Here is a 17909-nt window from a genome sequence, read left to right on the forward strand (position 1 = left end):
GGTTTAGATATCTAGGGGGCTGATATGTCAAAGACTGCCCTTTGGGGACCAGCAGGTGGCATGGTGGCAAAGGTGCTGGATTCCCACATAGTTGACCATGGTTCAAGTCCCAGACCTAGCAGCTTAAAAATCATGCCAGGGTTGGGGAGGAGTGACTGATAGGTAGCATAATGGTTAAGGTGCTGGACTCCCAAATGGCTAAGCATGGTTCAAGTCCTGGACCTGTGGCTTGCTTTCTCACCTTCCCTTTCTCTGTCTCTCTCTGGCCAAATTATGAAGTAACAATAATGAATAAAATAAAATAATTCTTTAAAAAAAATCATGCTGAGTTTGTGTGTATGTGTACCCCAAATCCTGAGAGAATGGAGAAGGGATTGCAGTGTGGCTATCCTCTGTAAGGAGTGATTTCTCACTTTATCTCTCAACTGTCTCTCTCTGTCTCTCCCCTGCAAGTGCACATACCCTATGGCTAAAACCTTAAAAAAAATTAAAAAAAAATTTAAAAAGACTGCTCTTTATGTTATGGTGTTATGGAGAACCAAAGTATGCCAACCCAAAATACATTTCCTTGGCATATTTTGAGATGACTATTCAGCAAGACCACAGGTAGAGAATGAACTTTTTAAAAAGTGCCAACCTTTTGTAAAAGAAATCTACATCATGTAAGTAAGGGAAGGATACCCCTGAGGCTACTGCTTACCTACCTAGGTACAGGAAAAAGGGGACTAGACATCTGGCATCTGGCCCTGGAAAACAGGGTCATCTTGGCATCTCTCCCTTCATTCCTTCAGAGCTTACCTCTCAAGGTAAGCTTACCTTCTACTCAATTCTGTAGGATATGAAACCTTCAGGTAACTGGCTCTCCTCTGAGTTCATACTTTGTATGGCATCTGTGCATAATTGCAAATAATAAATTATTGTATGTTTTTTCCTGTTAAATCGGTTGTCATTTTAATTCTTAGACTAAAGATTGTTAAATCTTAAGAGGAAAGGAGAAAATGTACATCTTCCCTATAGAGTTCAACAGCATCATTCTTTTATGGGCCTGTAGCTTCATTTTCTTTTCCATGAAAGATACTAGGATCGTTTGTCCCTTAAATACTCATGACTCTAGGTATAGGAAATGACTTGCAAAACTGTATGTACCCAGTGGTTTTTTTTTTGGGGGGGGGTTAATGGTACATTTTTAGAGACATGGTTATGGACAGTCGGGTTTTAATTCATTTTCAGTTAAGACTTGGCAAGTTATGTTTTTCTAGAAATTTGTCTTTTGCTAAGGTGTTCAATTTTGTTAGCATACCATTGGATATTATTTTTGGTGTAGTTACTGTGTTTCTTTTTTATTCTTAATATTGTTTAATTGTCTCTTCCCTTAGTTTTTGATCAGTCTTGCTGGAAATGACCTTTTCATAGTTACTTTGTACGAAGGAAAAATTTGGCATTTTAAAGTTTTTTTGTGTCTTCTCTGTTTTTTGATCAGTCTCCATTGTGTGTGTTTGTGTATTATTTATTTTGTAAATATTTTATAAATATAGTCATGTGTCCATACTTTATATGTATTTATATTTAATTCCTTTGATATCTGTTCATCATTTTCTCCTCTACCTTCTTATTTATTTATTTATTTATTTATTTTTGAGAGGTTTTTGCTATAGGGTGCATGCGCTAGCTGGAAAGACAAAGAGAGACAGAGAGACAGAAAGTGAGAAATCACCCCCCAGAGGGGATGGCCACGCCACAATCCCTTCTCCTCTTGGGAGGGGTGGGGTATGGAGAGAAGTGAGAAAGCAAGCTTCCAGGTCCAGGACTCGAACCACTATTGGCCATGGGGGAGTCCAGCACCTGTAACCACCACACCACCTGTCCTCCCCAACTCTTAAATACTCTTAATCTTGAGTGATAGCTTGTCTTATATAGGCTTAGAACTGGTAGCTATTTTCAGCTATTGTTTTGTATTCATTGGGGATTCATAACTGATGGAAAGTTTGAGAATCTAACTGTATCTGTTTTGTATCTCTGTTTGATTAAACGTTTTTATCTTCAGTGTTCTTTAGTTTTATTGTATTGTTTCTTGACAAATTCATTTTAATGTATCATTCTTGGAACTCAGTGTGTGTCTTTAAACTGAGAGGGCTCAAGTTTTCCATTTCGAAAAATCCATAGCCATTTTTCTCGTCCTTGCTCTTTTTCTTCTGGAATTCCTGAAGAATCGTCTCTGACCTCCTTTTTCATGTTTTCCATTTTGTATCTCTCAGTGTAGAATTCTGGATGCATTCCCTCCAGTAATCCTCTTGTCTGCTATTTAACCTGTCCACTTCATTTTTAATATGATTACCGCATTCTTTATTTTGGCTTGTATTTGTTCTTTTCCAAATTTCTCATTATTTCTTCTTTTCCTTTCCTTCATTGAGGTTTCCATTCCTTCCTTTTTTCCTTTTGTATGAAGTGTACCATGTATGCCCAAATATATTTCCAAATAGATAAATACATACTCATAATATGAATGTATTGATTTAGTTTCATGTGTCTGTGTAAACACATCTGTAAAATAATATATTAATATGAATTTCTTGTCTCATTGGCACATTTTACAAAATAATTTTATTATAGCCTTTTACATTTAACTTTAGCAAACTGTTTATAGCATTACAGTAGCTGTTTTTTAAGTGATCAGAGCACTCAAGGGACCAGAAGATGGCATAATGGTTATGTCGCTGGACTCTCACATGGCTGACCATAGTTCGAGCCTCAGACCTAGAGGCTTGAAACTTATGCTGGGTGCATATGTGTGCGTGCCCAAAATCCTGAGAGAAGAATGGAGAAGGGATTGCAGCATGGCCATCCCCCTGAGGGGGGTGATTCCTCACTTTCTGTCTGTCTCTCTGGCGAGCGCACATGCCCTATAGCAAAAATGTCTCTGAAAAAAAATAATCATAGCATTCTAGAGTAATCACAGAACATTTGGAGATGTCAGTAAATGTGGATTCATGTTTGTAGGTCTGAGATGGAGCCCAAGATTCTATTTTTCTAACAAGCTCTCAGGTTTGTTAAGCCCACTCATGTGGATCCCACTTTTAAGTGACAAGGTTTTAGAACATACCATCTGCACTCGTTAGCTGTTTTAATTTAAGCATTTCTTATTTATTTTATTATATTATTATTTTAAAATTTTTGCTGTCGGACATGTGTTCTTGTTGGAGAGAGACAGAGAGAAACATAGAGAGTGAAAAATTGAGAGACCACTCCCCATGGGGGATGACCACACTGCAGTCCCTTCTCTCAGGATTTTGGACACACACACACATACACACACGCCCAGTGTGATTTTTAAGCTGCTGGGTCTAGGTCTCAAACTGGAGTCAGCCATATGGAAATCCAGTGCCTTAACCACCATGCCACCTGCTGGCCCTAGGGTATAAATATTTTTACTGTAGCTTGCCAAATTCCTTTCAGAAAGATTAAACTAATGTTTGTGTTTATTACCAACATCTGAAGGTGCCCTTATTACTATTGGGTCATCAGAAAAGTAATGACAGATGCATAGAAAAATACATCATGACTTTTCTGGTGTCCCAATATGTGCTTGCCTACATTGATATTGTTGTTTTTTCAACTTCAACAATGTCATAGGTGTGAAACCAAATATCATTTTTTTTTTTGGAGAGGATTTTGCCATAGGGCATGTACACTCACCAGAAAGACAGAGAGAGACAGAGAGACAGAAAGCAAGAAATCACCCCCCAGGGGGGATGGCCACGCCGCAATCCCTTCTCCTCCATTCTCCTCTTGGGGTCTTGGGCATGCACGCAGATGTACCCAGCGTGAGTTGAAGCCACCAGGTCCGGGACTCGAATCATGGTCAACTACATGAGAGTCCAGTGACATAGCCATTATGCCAACTTCTGGTCCCAAAACTGAATATCATTTTTAAATGTTCCAATTACTAATAAGAAAGCATTTTCTCCTCAAATTTTTTATTTTTTACTTGTGTTCTTTTTTTTTTCTTTTGCTTCAAAATGACCTGTATGAAGGATCTTCAAAAACTTCATGGAGAGACCAGCAGATGACATAAATGTTCATGGAAAATGCATAGTATGAGAAAAACAAATAATTTTTTTGCATCAGAATAAACTTGTACTTTTTTTTTTTTTTTAAATTTTTGCCGTAGGGCCTGTGCACTCACCAGAGACAGAGAGAGACACAGAAAGAAAGTGAGAAATAATCTCCTGGAGGAGTTGGCCATGTAGCAGCCTTTTCTCCTTCGTTCTCCTCTCAGGATTTTGGGCATGCACACACATGTACTGGTGTGACTGTCAAGGCACCAGATCCAGGGCTTGAGCCTCGAGCCTAAGCTAGACATGTGGGAATCCAGCACCTTAACCACGATCCCATCTGCTGGCCCGGAGCTTATACTTCAATTCTAATTTCACACTTTTTGAAGTCTCCTTACCTAAAAACCTTATGTTTCTTTTCTTTTCCTTTCTCTCTCTCTCTCTCTCTCTTTTTTTTTTTTTTTTGAGAGGTTTTAGCTATAGGGTGTGTGCGCTCACCAGAAAGACAGAGAGAGACAGAGAAACAGAAAGTGAGAAATCACTCCCCAGGGGGGATGGCCACACCGCAATCCCTTCTCCTCCATTCCTCTCTCAGGATCTTGGGCACGCATGCACATGCGCCCGGCGTGAATTTAAGCCACCGGGTCCAAGGCTCGAACCGTGGTCGACTACATGGAAATCCAGCAACATAGCCATTATGCTAACTGCTGGTTCTAAAACCTTACATTTATTTTCTGTGTAAAAAGTGGATTGGAACATTTTTGTTACTGATCCATAAGGTCTTTTTTTTATATGTATTTTCCATAACTTTTCTGACAACCTCAAGGGTGTATATATGCGTGGGTAGCGTAAATAAAATCAAAGAAAATTGGGTGGAGGTGTGTTTGGAATTCAAGTCTGTCTAGCATGGAGAGGGATTACCCAGCAACCGCTTGGAGCTGGGAGATGGGGTATGTGGTGGCGCTTCCAGGTCAGCTCTCAGTTGGGTTTGTGGGAGGTAGAAAGCAGGAGCACACAGCAGAATGTGAGTAATTGGGCAGTTTCTTAGCTCCCCAGAGTCACTGATCTGTTTATGGGTTACGATCCCCAATTCCCTCTGTGGTGCATTTTCAGAAGGCAGACTGGCAATCAAACAGTAATTGCTTCCTTCTGTGTGGATTTCTCATTGCCAAGACTGCCTGCCAAGTAGGAAGAGTAAAGTGACTTGGAATTAGACATCAGCCTGCAGTGTGCCCAGGGTTGTGGTGGCCTAGAGCTCACATTTTCCAGTAGAATCCTGATTTCACATATTTTACTCTGTTAGTCTTATAAACAACTCAGGAGCCCTAGAGATCCCATCGAAGCTGTATTTTTTGAAGTGCTGCGTGCTACTGGAAGAAACACAGAAATCCTTTGTTAGGCTACATCGTCTCGGCTTGGGTTTGAAAATGTATCACTGTTTTTATGGAAAGAAGACGTTTTTATTGTTGGTTTAGAAAAGTAAAAAGAGTCCTATTTGGGGTGTATCAAATTAGAAAGTGCTGACCCAGTATTCCAGATCTCTTTAGGCATCTAAGGACTCTTTCTCTTGGGCTCTCTGCATTGAAGTGTGTGTACAGGCATTTGGTCAGGTTTCTCCTCACCATCTACTGGGTAGATGCTAGAAACTCAGTGATAAATAACATGGACTATGCTCTCAGAGGTTACACAGTCCTTAACAGGAATATATGAGGTATGTGTATCTATATAGATAGATAGATAGATACACACACACACACACACACAATATGTATAAAGTAATTAATACAAGTTTTTTTTTTTTTGAGGGGTTTTTGCTATAGGGTGTATGCACTCACCAGAAAGAGAAAGAGAGAGAGAGAGAAAGAGAGAGAAATCACACACCCCCCAAGGGGGGATGGCCACACCGCAATCTCTTCTCCTCTCGGGATCTTGGGCATGCACACACACACACACGCCTGGTGTGAGTTTAAGCCACCAGGTCCAGGACTCAAACCGTGGTCGACTACATGGGAGTCCAGCAACATAGCCATTATGCCAACTGCTGGTCTCAATTAATACAAGTTTTTAAACTTTTTTTTAGAGTTCACTTTAATTCTTTCAGGAGAGAGACAGAGATGACAGAGAGAGACAGACACACAGTCAGGTTCCCTCCCACACCATAATCTTCCCCTAGCCTTCCAGCCAGCCAGGATTACAAGCATGCATGAGCACACCAGCATGTTCAGGTTGACCCATGGTTGACCTGGGCCTCCCATGTGACTCTGTTCTCAGGCAGTGGTGCACTCACACCTGCAGCAATGCAACTGCACCTAGCACATGCTTAAAAGCACGGGTATGTCAGGGATATAGAGCTCTCCCAACTGGGTAGATCCAAAAAGATTCCAGTTCACTCCATCCTTGCCAAAATGAGTATAGTAATTGTTGTTTATTGCTATGTGATGCATTAACCCAAACACAGTGGCTTTGAAAAACTGCCATCACTTAAATATTCCACAATGTGAATACTGCTCTGCAGCGATAGCTTCTCCCTGTTCTACCTGGTGTCAGTTTACCTGGGCTGGAGGACCTAAGATGGTTCATTCACAAGTCATTGCATCTGGCATGGCTGAGACAGTGGGGCTGTCTTCTTAGTAGGTAACTGAACTTTGTTACATAAAGATTTAAGGCCAAAGAGCAGAAGAGTTGAAGTTGTCAGGCCCAACGGCCCAGGCCCAGGATGGGTACCATGTCTCTTCCACTGCAGCCTCTTGACCAGAGCTGTCCCTGGTCTGGCCCAGAGTAGGATCTGCCTCTTGATGAGAGGAGCAGAATATACACATAGGCACAGGAGGGATATTTGATGACCATCTGTGCAGCCTACCACAGGAACCTCAAAGAAGCTCATCTCAAAGAAAACACACTTACCAATTTAAAAGCCGAAGAAGGGATCTCATTGTCTTGTCCAGTGTGTTTTTCATCACTGGTGAGGGCTGGCTGTGTTTTCCCAGTCCAAGCGTGTGAGCTGCATGTGTCAGTCTTAGTAGCCATGGTCACTCTGACACACCTCTTCCTACCTCACTCAGCCCAGGATTATATTAAGGTGATTCCTGCAGAGTTTGCATTATGAATAAATCTGCCGAGGTAGAAGTGGCCTTCCTGGCTTCTTACTCATCCCTTTCTCTTCCCCTTTCACTACTTCCTCTTTTCCAGGGCATTGCTCATGTGTTCACCTTTCTTACTGAGGTTCCTGCTCTTGTCTCTTGTTCCAGGCACTAAAACCGGTGCAGATATTAGTGATGGTGTCTGTGAAACTGGACTGTCTTCCCCAGCCTCCTACATGAACCCATTTCCAGTGCTCCATCTCATCGAGGACTTGAGGCTGGCCCTGGAGATGCTGGAGCTTCCTCGGGAGAAAGCAGCCCTCCTGAGCCAGATCCCAGGCCCCACAGCTGCCTACATAAAGGAGTGGTTTGAGGAGAGCTTGGTGAGTAGATCCATGGCTGGTTGGGGAAGCCCTGAGGAACATCATCCTGCAGCCTGAGCAATGCCATCACTGACTGTGGCTGTGGATGGTCTGTATACCTTTCAACGTTTCTCACTTCTCATCCAGCTTTGGCCAAGCCCTGCTGGGCGGTCCTTCCCAGCCAGAGTGTAGGGCCCAGTCACGCAACTTAAGCTGTGTACCCTGCCTTCTTGTGGGCTAGAGCCACTGTCTCTTAAGAGGAAATCTAGGGCCAGAGAAGGGCCACTCCCCCACCATCAAGAACTCCATAATGCCTGGTTTGGGTCTTTAACCTTGGCTGAATTCCATTACCTCTTGTTTCTTACCACAAACTAAAGCCTGCATTAATTTTTTACCTTTGCTCCTATTCCTTGCTCAAGAGCTACCTCGTGTTCTTGGTGTGGGATGCACCTTTGCTAACTGTTCTGCTTTCTCCAGAATAGGCCCACAGACCCACTAGTCTCTAGGGAAGCAGATGGATAAACAAAACCATAATGTAACTCTGGAAACCAGCAGATCAATTTTTTAAAAAAGGATTTATTTGTGTAATTTTATTTGTTGTTATTATTATTATTATTATTTAAATTTGACCAGAGAGAGAAAGGGAAAGTAAGAAAGCAATCTGCCAGGTCCAGGACTTAAACTGTGGTTGGCCATGTGGGAGTCCAGTGCTTAAACCACCATGCCACCTGCCAGCCCCTCAGCAAGCCAGTTTTAGGACTGGTGATATTTGGGAATAGCCCATTAACAAGACGATCTGGAATGCAGTCATTTGAGGCTTGAGGGAGGACTCTAGGAAGCCAGGATCACCTAAGCTGAGATGGCAGATGAAGACAAGCAGCCTTTTAAAGCTAGAGTCTTGCATACCTGATTCACAATTGAAAAATATGAGCTGGTCCCATAGCCTAGTGGTTGAGGGAGCCAGGTTTCACATGGCCGACTACAGTCGAATCCTAGCCGCCGGTTGACTGAGAAACATGTAAGGTGCCTGTGCTTGCATGCCCCAAATCCCAGTAGGTTGGAGAAATGGAGGAGAAGTGACTGTGACATGACCACACTCCACTGGGGATGCTTTCTCTCTTTCCTCTCTTCTTGTCTGTGGTGAGCGTACATGCCCTCTGGCAATTAAAAAAAAAAGAAAAAAGAAATAGAGTAGCTTAGATTATCCACGTTGGTCCAGCGTAAGCACCAGGACCCTTATAAGAGTCTTCCCAACTATTCCCTGAACCCTTCAATTAGGTTGATGAGGCTCGTTTTATTTCCTCCCTCTCAGCTCTGCCCAGGACGCTATCATCACACAACCAGGAGATTCACTCAAGTGTCTTCCCTAACGAAAGCCCAGTCTGCCCATTATACAGACAACTGGTTTTATTCCTCCCTGGACAGTTTACAGGGACTTTGGATATTTCGTAGTCATGTTGTATTAATATACCCTAATTTTTATAATTGAATGTTGACAGATTATTTATAATCTTTTATTAATATATGACATTTCTGCAGTGAATATGTTTCTCTGGAAATATTTGTCCTTACCACTAGCATTGGGTCACCAGAAAAGTCATGACGTGTTTTTCTGTACAAAAATACATCATGACTTTTCCAACAGCCCAACATGCTTAGAGTCCAAGTAGGATTACCAGGCAAAATGAAAGATGCCCAGTTAAATTTGATTTTAGATAAGCAATAAATACTTTTTAATAAGTACGGTCTACCCAGTTTGCTAAATCTGGCAACTGTAATCCAAAGGTATTCATATCTTTAAGCCTTTGACACTATTTAAATTTGACCAGAGAGAGAAAGGGAAAGTAAGAAAGCAATCTGCCAGGTCCAGGACTTAAACTGTGGTTGGCCATGTGGGAGTCCAGTGCTTAAACCACCATGCCACCTGCCAGCCCCTCAGCAAGCCAGTTTTAGGACTGGTGATATTTGGGAATAGCCCATTAACAAGACGATCTGGAATGCAGTCATTTGAGGCTTGAGGGAGGACTCTAGGAAGCCAGGATCACCTAAGCTGAGATGGCAGATGAAGACAAGCAGCCTTTTAAAGCTAGAGTCTTGCATACCTGATTCACAATTGAAAAATATGAGCTGGTCCCATAGCCTAGTGGTTGAGGGAGCCAGGTTTCACATGGCCGACTACAGTCGAATCCTAGCCGCCGGTTGACTGAGAAACATGTAAGGTGCCTGTGCTTGCATGCCCCAAATCCCAGTAGGTTGGAGAAATGGAGGAGAAGTGACTGTGACATGACCACACTCCACTGGGGATGCTTTCTCTCTTTCCTCTCTTCTTGTCTGTGGTGAGCGTACATGCCCTCTGGCAATTAAAAAAAAAAGAAAAAAGAAATAGAGTAGCTTAGATTATCCACGTTGGTCCAGCGTAAGCACCAGGACCCTTATAAGAGTCTTCCCAACTATTCCCTGAACCCTTCAATTAGGTTGATGAGGCTCGTTTTATTTCCTCCCTCTCAGCTCTGCCCAGGACGCTATCATCACACAACCAGGAGATTCACTCAAGTGTCTTCCCTAACGAAAGCCCAGTCTGCCCATTATACAGACAACTGGTTTTATTCCTCCCTGGACAGTTTACAGGGACTTTGGATATTTCGTAGTCATGTTGTATTAATATACCCTAATTTTTATAATTGAATGTTGACAGATTATTTATAATCTTTTATTAATATATGACATTTCTGCAGTGAATATGTTTCTCTGGAAATATTTGTCCTTACCACTAGCATTGGGTCACCAGAAAAGTCATGACGTGTTTTTCTGTACAAAAATACATCATGACTTTTCCAACAGCCCAACATGCTTAGAGTCCAAGTAGGATTACCAGGCAAAATGAAAGATGCCCAGTTAAATTTGATTTTAGATAAGCAATAAATACTTTTTAATAAGTACGGTCTACCCAGTTTGCTAAATCTGGCAACTGTAATCCAAAGGTATTCATATCTTTAAGCCTTTGACACCTTTTTCCAAAAAACTACTTTTCGGAAAGATATTATCCCTTTATATTTTCACTAGCAAGATCGGGAGTGAGTCTGTCACATAGCACCCTGATGAGTAATAATAGCTAAGAGTTAAAATACAGTTTTAGTAATTTTTTTTTTCAGAGGTTTTTGCTGTAGGGCACGTGCACTCACCAGAAAGACAGAGAAAGAGAGACAGAAAGCGAGAAGTCATCCCCCATGGGGGATAGCCATGCTGCAATCCCTGCTCTTCCATTCTCCTCTCCGGATCTTGGGCACACATTCACATGTGCATGGCATGAATTTAAGCCACTGGGTCCAGGACTCGAATCGTCGTCGACTACATGGGAGTCCAGTGATGTAGCCATTATGCCAACTGCTGGTCCCCAGCTTTACTGATTTTATGGGGGAAAAGTTTTACTATCATTTTTATGTTTCTTTATTTAGTAGGAAGGTTAAGCATTTAGAAAATTAGCTAAGGGCTGGCCCAATAAGCTAGTGGTTAGTTTATTAGCATTTTTCTTCTGTATGGATTCTAAACTTTTGATCTCATACCCTATCTTAAAAAAAATTCATTCCTCATATGTACATATTCACATATGCATTTGTTTACTAATATATTTTAATTACAAAAGGTAATTAAAATTGAGATTTTAAAAGGGTGAGTTTAAAAAATAGTTTTAGGGGGCCAGCAGGTAGCATGGTGGTTGAGGCACATTGGGCTCCCCCCTGGCCGATGACAGTTCAAATTACGGATCTGACAGTCTTGCTTTCTCACTGTCCCTCTCACTCTCTCTTTCTCTTTCTCTCTCTCTCCGTGATGGGTACATGTGCCCTGTAGAAAATGTAAAAAATAGTAAACAAAATTAAATAAATAACTTAAAAAAATAGTTACAGTAGTTTCTTCCCACACACCACAGAGATGTCTTTGAACTCCTCAGGTGTTCTTATCCCACTCTAGTCTGTTCATATTCTTTTTTATTTACTTATTTGTAGAGTTTTTTCAGGAGAGAGAGACAGACAGATGAGTATTCTTACAGTCTCATGTGGCAGTGTCCCCACCCCCCCAGCCTCAGCCAGTCAGGACCTTGGGCATGCACACCTGGCACATACAGGTCAACCCGGGACCCAAACCCCCTCTTCCATATGGCTTCCAGCATTGCAGAGCATTGCACTGCGCCCTTTTACCTCATAGCTGGGCCTAATCTATTCATTCTCAATGCTCCTTTTTCTATTAGCATTTTAGTGCTTTTTTTTGTGGACAAGGCATCTTCAGAAAGTTCAGGAAAAATACATGTAATGAAAAAACAATCCATGGAGACCAGCAGTTAGCGTAATGGCTATGTCGCTGGACTCCCATGTAGTTGACCACGGTTCTCGTCCCGGACCTGGTGGCTTAAAACTCACGCTGGGCGCGTGTGCATGTGTGCCCAAGATCCTGAGAGGAGAATGGAGGAGAAGGGATTGTGGCGTGGCCATTCCCCCTGGGGGATGATTTCTCGCTTTCTGTCTCTCTGTCTCTCTCTGTCTGTCTGGCGAGGTCTCTCTCTGTCTGTCTGGCGAGCGCACACACTCAAAGCAAAAACCTCACCAAAAAAAAAAAAATGCATGGATTTCAAATTTTTTTTGCACCAAAATAAACTCATACTTTAATTCCAGTTTCCCACAAACTTTAAAGTCCTTCTATTTAAATAATTTTTTATTAGCCCCTCGCTTTATTTGTGGTGTGTGTTTTCTCCACTTTGCTTTTAATGCTGTTTACAGTGCCTTTGGAGGTAACAGAATTTTAGAAGGTTGCAGTTAGCTCTCAGTCTATTCTGTTTTGGTTATCTCTCTTTTTATCCTGAGGAAAGCCTTTTCTCACTTCAGATCAGATAAATATTCACCCATATCTTCCTCTAGTAGGCTTATTCATTTTTATTTAATTTTAATTTTTTTTTTTTTAGATTTTTGCTATACGGTATATATGCTCAGAGAGAGACAGAGGGGGAAAATGTGAAATCATCCCCCCAACCCCCAAGGGGATGGCCTGCTTCAATCCCTTCTCCTCCATTCTCTGGGGATTGTGGGCACACATGCACATGCACCCAGCATGTTGTTCAAGCCTCTGAGTCTGGGACTTGAACCTGAGTCAACCACACGGGATCTAGTGTCTTAACCACCATACTGCCTACTGGCCCAGTTTGTCTTTTTTTTTTTTTTTTTTAAGAACGATTAATTTGTTATTGTTTTTAAATTTTACCACCATGAGAGAAAGAGAAAGTGAGAAAAATAAGCCACCAGGTCCAGGGTTCGAGCCACAGTCAGCCATATGGGAATCTAGTGCCTTAACTACCATGCCACCTGCTAGCCCCTGGCCCAGTTTTTTAAAAAATTATTTTTTTCTTCCTTCCTTTCTTTCTTTCTTCCTTTCTTTTGCTTTCCTCCTTCCTTCTTGCCTTCTTTCCTTCTTCCTTTTTTCCTTTCTTCCTTTCTTTCTTTTTCCTTTCATGAGGTGTGGTGCATGTGTGCGCATATATTTTGATTTTTATTTTATGGCTAATTCTAATTCACCATCCATTTTTTTTAACATGCAGTATGACAAATAGATCTAACTTTTCATTTTTTTAAAAAAATCTTTATTAAAAGTATTTTGGACTCTAAGGCAATTGACAGAGTCATTTTTTGCAAGATGCATTGCAGGAAACAGCTTTTGCAGATTAGCAGACCTGTTTTAGGGTTATTTGTAATGGGTTAGGGAATGCTTTTCTGTGGAGAGAAAGTTTTTCTCAAAGTAATTGCATTCATCAATCTTTTAGAATAATTGTGGCCAAATGGTGTACTTTTAGGGGGTCAGAAGTTCAAATAAACATTTCAAGATATGAAGGCTTGCTGTTAAGGTTTTGATTCTGGACAGAGATAGCCTGTCTGTGTTTCAGGACTTGCAGATCTCAAGTCATTTCATGATCTGGGTATACACACATTGTATGCTAGGTCTTCTTTATACGGAAATAGAATTCAGAGCCGGGAACAAATTCACTGGGTTTTTAGATTTTTTTTTTTTTAAATTAGAAGCTCCTGCTGCTCAAAGTTTGGTCTCCGGTCTAGCAGGCTAGCTACCCGTTAGTAGTTAGAACCTACCGAACCAACTTGTCCGGTGACTTGTGTACACATTGAGGTTTAAACAGCACTGCATTAAATCAGACTCACTTGAATTATTGGATTGTCAGAAAAGTCATAATGCATTTTTGCATAGAAAAAGAAAAAGAGATGTTATGATTTTTCTGACCACCCAGTATTTTTTAAGAAATCACCTAGGGATCAGGATTGGAATTGGAATGAGTTACGGCAGTTTGAGGGATTAGGCAGGATCTCCCAGTGCCTTCTCTGAGATGTCTGTGCATCCATTGTGTGTTCACTACTCCGCAGACACATTGGCTTTGTCATATACCTCAGTTACTGCTTGCTCATGACCTTGGCCCCGTGGTCTAACGCTGTCTCACGACTGTCAGTTGGGGTACTTTCTCCAGTAAAGTGGTAAACTAGACATCGAGAGGGTGGCAAGCCTCAGGGTTTCATCAGTGGTTCTGGTGGACGTCCAGGGCTCCAACTCCTCCCACCTTCCTGCCTCACCATCTTCAGTGATAGCGTTCCTCCCAGGCATATTTCCTAAATGTTGCTAGATGGCTACTGGAGCTCCAGGAAGTCCGTTCACAGCCACAGCTGTGCAAGTATGCCCAGAGGTTTCTTCAATATGCCCCCTCCCTCTTTTTAATCAGGAGGGAAAATCTTTCTCTGAAATCCTAGCAGACTTCTCATTCAGCCTATCTGGCTAAGATGTGTCTCACGTGCTTACACCAGGGCAAGAGAGTCTGGAAAGGGAGAGTTGAGCTTCCATTAGCCATCATGGGAGGTCACTTGTGTCAGAGAAGAGGGACGACCAAGTTGGGGGGGTATGGTGTGAAAAATACCTTAAAAAGATGTTCTCTCTCTCTCTCTCTCTCTGTGTGTGTGAACTCAGATTCCGAAAGGAAAGAACCTGACTGTGCTTGTAACTTTTGAGCTAGATCCTCTAGGCCTGTAAAGAAATTCTAAGTGCAAAAGAAACAGGAATGAAAGACGTTTACTATAATTTCAGCCAGGCTATGGAGTAGCTACCCTTGGACCAGGCATCCAACCAAGAGCCAAACAGCTGAGGCCAGAGGGAAGGGTCATGGGACAGGAGTGTGGTGTCTGGCCAGTGCTGTTTCTCAGGGACTCTGGATCTGCCCTCTGTGGTCCACAAGAAAACCAGGCTGCAGGGGAAGCAGTAGGGGCATGGCAGGAATAGTTAGTGGTTAGACAAATAGCAGGCTAGTTTGGGACCCTCCCTTTGTCTCTGAGATGGCGAGGGAGCTCCTGGGCCTGGTGTGTTAGAGTGGGCAGCCATGTTTCTTTGGGGTGGGGCAAGATCCTCTGCTGGGTCCAAGGGGGTGAGATGCAGCTGGACCAACTTGGTCAGAGCAGCAGGAGCGCTGTGGCCAGGGTCTGCCTGGAGGTGAATATGAATAGGCCAGACTTGTTCTGAACGTGAGAGCAGCCCTGCCCAGGATTCAGCAGCACCAGGCTGTGAGTTTCCAGGGCTCTGGACCTATGCTGTGTCTGGCTCCATGGCAGTAAGTGCAACAAAAAGTGGGCTCCTGGCCTCGAAGAGGCTCTCCAAGCTGAGAACCCTCCAAGGCTGCCTTAGTCTGTTACTGCATTGCTAGCAGGAACACTTGAGACTGGAGATTTTGAAAGACATAGAGGTTCAGTAGAGAACAGCCCAGTTCTGGTGGCTGAAAAGTCCAAAGAAGCTATCACAAAGTGTCACAAAGCAGAGTTTTCTTTTGTTGTTGTTGTTTGTTTGTTTGTTTGTTTTTAATTCCCAGAAGGCATTTGCACTTTCCAGAGAGAGAGAGAGAGAGAGAAAAGGAGAAAGTACCCTCCTATGGGTCATGTTCATGCCTCAGTCCTGCAGTTAGCCATAGGGGATCCAACTCCCTTAACCACAGAGCTCTGAGCAAGGCAGAGCATGGTTTTTATCCAAGTGGCCTCTGCCTGCTTCATTTCCTTTCCTTATAAACCTTCCGGGACTTAATTATGGAGACCTGCCTAAACCAGCCAGTCACTAATTGCCTCCCCAAAGTTCCACCTTTGACACCATAATTGAATCAAGTTTTCACGTAACAACTTTACAGTTCAACTGAGTCCCACCATATGGATTTGGAGGGGACATTTACACCACAGCAGGGGCTCCTTGAGACAAGGGAGGCTGGAAAGGGCCTGGATTCCCTTGGTCTAGGAGCAGTATCTGTGTTTGAACTCTTGTCCCATCCTTGGAAAGTTGGTGGATGAGTCTCTTATAGAGGGACTTTCCTGTATTTTAAGACGAGCCGGAGCCTGACCTGCAGAGAAGCATGGGTTAGGAACCTGCCCTGTGGTGCAGCAGAACAGCACCACCTCAGAAGATGGGAGGGTGGTCTTCCATGTTTGCAGACAGGGCCAAACTCAGGCTCAGTGCTCACAGAGGGTGAGCTGAGGCCCTGGCTGGAGGCATCTCTCACGTGATGGGAATGGAGCTGAGTTCCAGAATGGGGCAGCTGTCTCCCCCTCTTCCTCCTCTGTTTACCGTGTCAAAGGGCAAGATGGTCCCATCATGAGGGTATAGCTTGTGCCACTATGACCACCCACAGCATTCTTGCTGTACCTTGAGTAGGGCTTTCCTATGGCCCTGAGATAGACCTTTACCTCTTCATACTACCTTGACTTTATGGGGTGGTGGTTGGTTGGGTAGATCCAGGGCTGGACTGGGTGGTAGGGCCCATAGAGAAGTTAGCCAGTCAGATTCAAGTGGGCGTGATAGGACTGATGACAGCCAACCCACTGGAGGGAGTAGACCCAACCTGGTGCAGTGTTGATTAGTGTCTTAGGCCTTTTTGTGCTGCCCCAAAGATACCAGAGCCAGTAGAACCTCCAGATGGGATGGCTGTTGGTGCTCCTCTCATAGTCTCCTCCTCTTCCAGGCAGCCGGTCTGTCTTGCTGTTCAGTATACTAGATGTGGACCAAGAGAATCCTTGGTGAGGTTCAAGGTGAAGCCAGAGAGAGGGCAGAGCAGGGCAGAGCTCAGGTACCAGTATGCTGGACAGCAGACAGCAGAGAACTTATAGAGGAACTGTACTCTGGGCCTTTCTTTGGAACTCAGGTCCGAGGAGCCCAGGACAGCAGGAACCCAGGCTGTCCTTTACAGAGTGGTAGGTGTCCTGGCCAGTGTGCCTGGGCAGGCAGAAGCAAACTGAGCCAGGGTAGGCAGGGAGGAGGCAGGGAAGAGGCAGGGAGGAGTTAACCGGCCAGTTTGCTTGGGTTCTTCTGTGTGCTTATATGTGGCTTTTGGCAAATCTCTTCTTTCCTTTGGGACTTAATTTCCCTCCAAGAAATAGTTGAATTTGACAGTGTCTACCAGATCTGGCAGTTCTAAGGGCTACATTGCGTGGCATCTCTGTAAGCACTAGCCTTTGCTTCTTTCGATCCAGACCCCTTGGTTTGTAGAGTGCAGACAGGCTAGGGGGCTGCCCCCTAGGTGTGGCTGCCCCCATGTCAGGGATTGGCTAGACCCACATCACAAGAGCAGGGAAGTGGGCCAGTCTCCGCAGAGCATAGCTGGGCTGTGGAGGGGGACCCCGTCGAGGGTACGTGTTCACCTCTGACATCCCACCAGTCAGTTCAGGCACCCTCAGTTACCTGACTATTCTCTCAAGGAACAGAGGAGACCTAGGCTGAGGAGAAGCACAGACACGCCCTTGCCATCTTTAAACCACTTTGTCACAGATGGGTGGCTTCTTCAGCTCCTTGCTCCAACAAAGCCCACGTGTTCCTGCCAGAATCAGCTTGTGATCTTCCAGTCTGGCCAAAGAGGCCAATCTGTTTACCGTGTTGAAAAGTCAGAGGAGTTGCAAAAAAGGAGGGGAGCAAAAGCTGTTTTATGAATTTTAAAGTGTGAGCTTGAGTTTCTCTTGTCACGTGACTCATCTTTCTTTCTCCATTCTCCAAGCAGGATGTGGAACTAAAGACAGGTCTGGTTATATGCAAGTTGGACATCCTTCTTTTGAAAGGTTACACACAGGAGTTATTTTTTAAGAAAATTTTTCCTCTGGATCTTAAATAAGAGGATAGAAAATTTGGTGCTAGCTAGTTAGCTATTTCTTTATTAATTTTACTTTTGCCAGAGGGCACATGTGCTTGTTGGAGAAAGAGAGACACACAGAGAAAGTAAGAAAGCACCCTGGTAGCAGTGGATGGCTGTGCCACAATTTCTTCTTCTTATTATTTTCCTCCTTCCAGAGTTTTGGGCATTCACACACACCCTCCTGGCACGTATTTCAGGTCACTGGTCTGGGAGGTGAAACTCA

The 17909-nt window shown here is 43.4% G+C and overlaps 1 protein-coding gene across 4 annotated transcripts in view; it reads left to right on the top strand.

Annotated features, from left to right (window-relative positions):
- The window catches only part of PPFIBP2 (PPFIB scaffold protein 2), a 159065-nt gene that overhangs the window by 39943 nt on the left and 101213 nt on the right, over positions 1-17909 (top strand). For all 4 annotated transcript variants that reach the window (XM_027766291.1, XM_027766290.1, XM_027766292.1 and 1 more), the window contains one exon: positions 7301-7515. In XM_027766291.1, coding sequence (XP_027622092.1) covers positions 7301-7515 — 215 coding nt within the window. The remainder of the gene's footprint in view (positions 1-7300; positions 7516-17909) is intronic.

This window comes from Tupaia chinensis, unplaced genomic scaffold, assembly GCF_000334495.1.
Source record: "Tupaia chinensis unplaced genomic scaffold, TupChi_1.0 Scaffold142134_1, whole genome shotgun sequence".
Taxonomy (NCBI): Eukaryota; Metazoa; Chordata; class Mammalia; order Scandentia; family Tupaiidae; genus Tupaia; species Tupaia belangeri.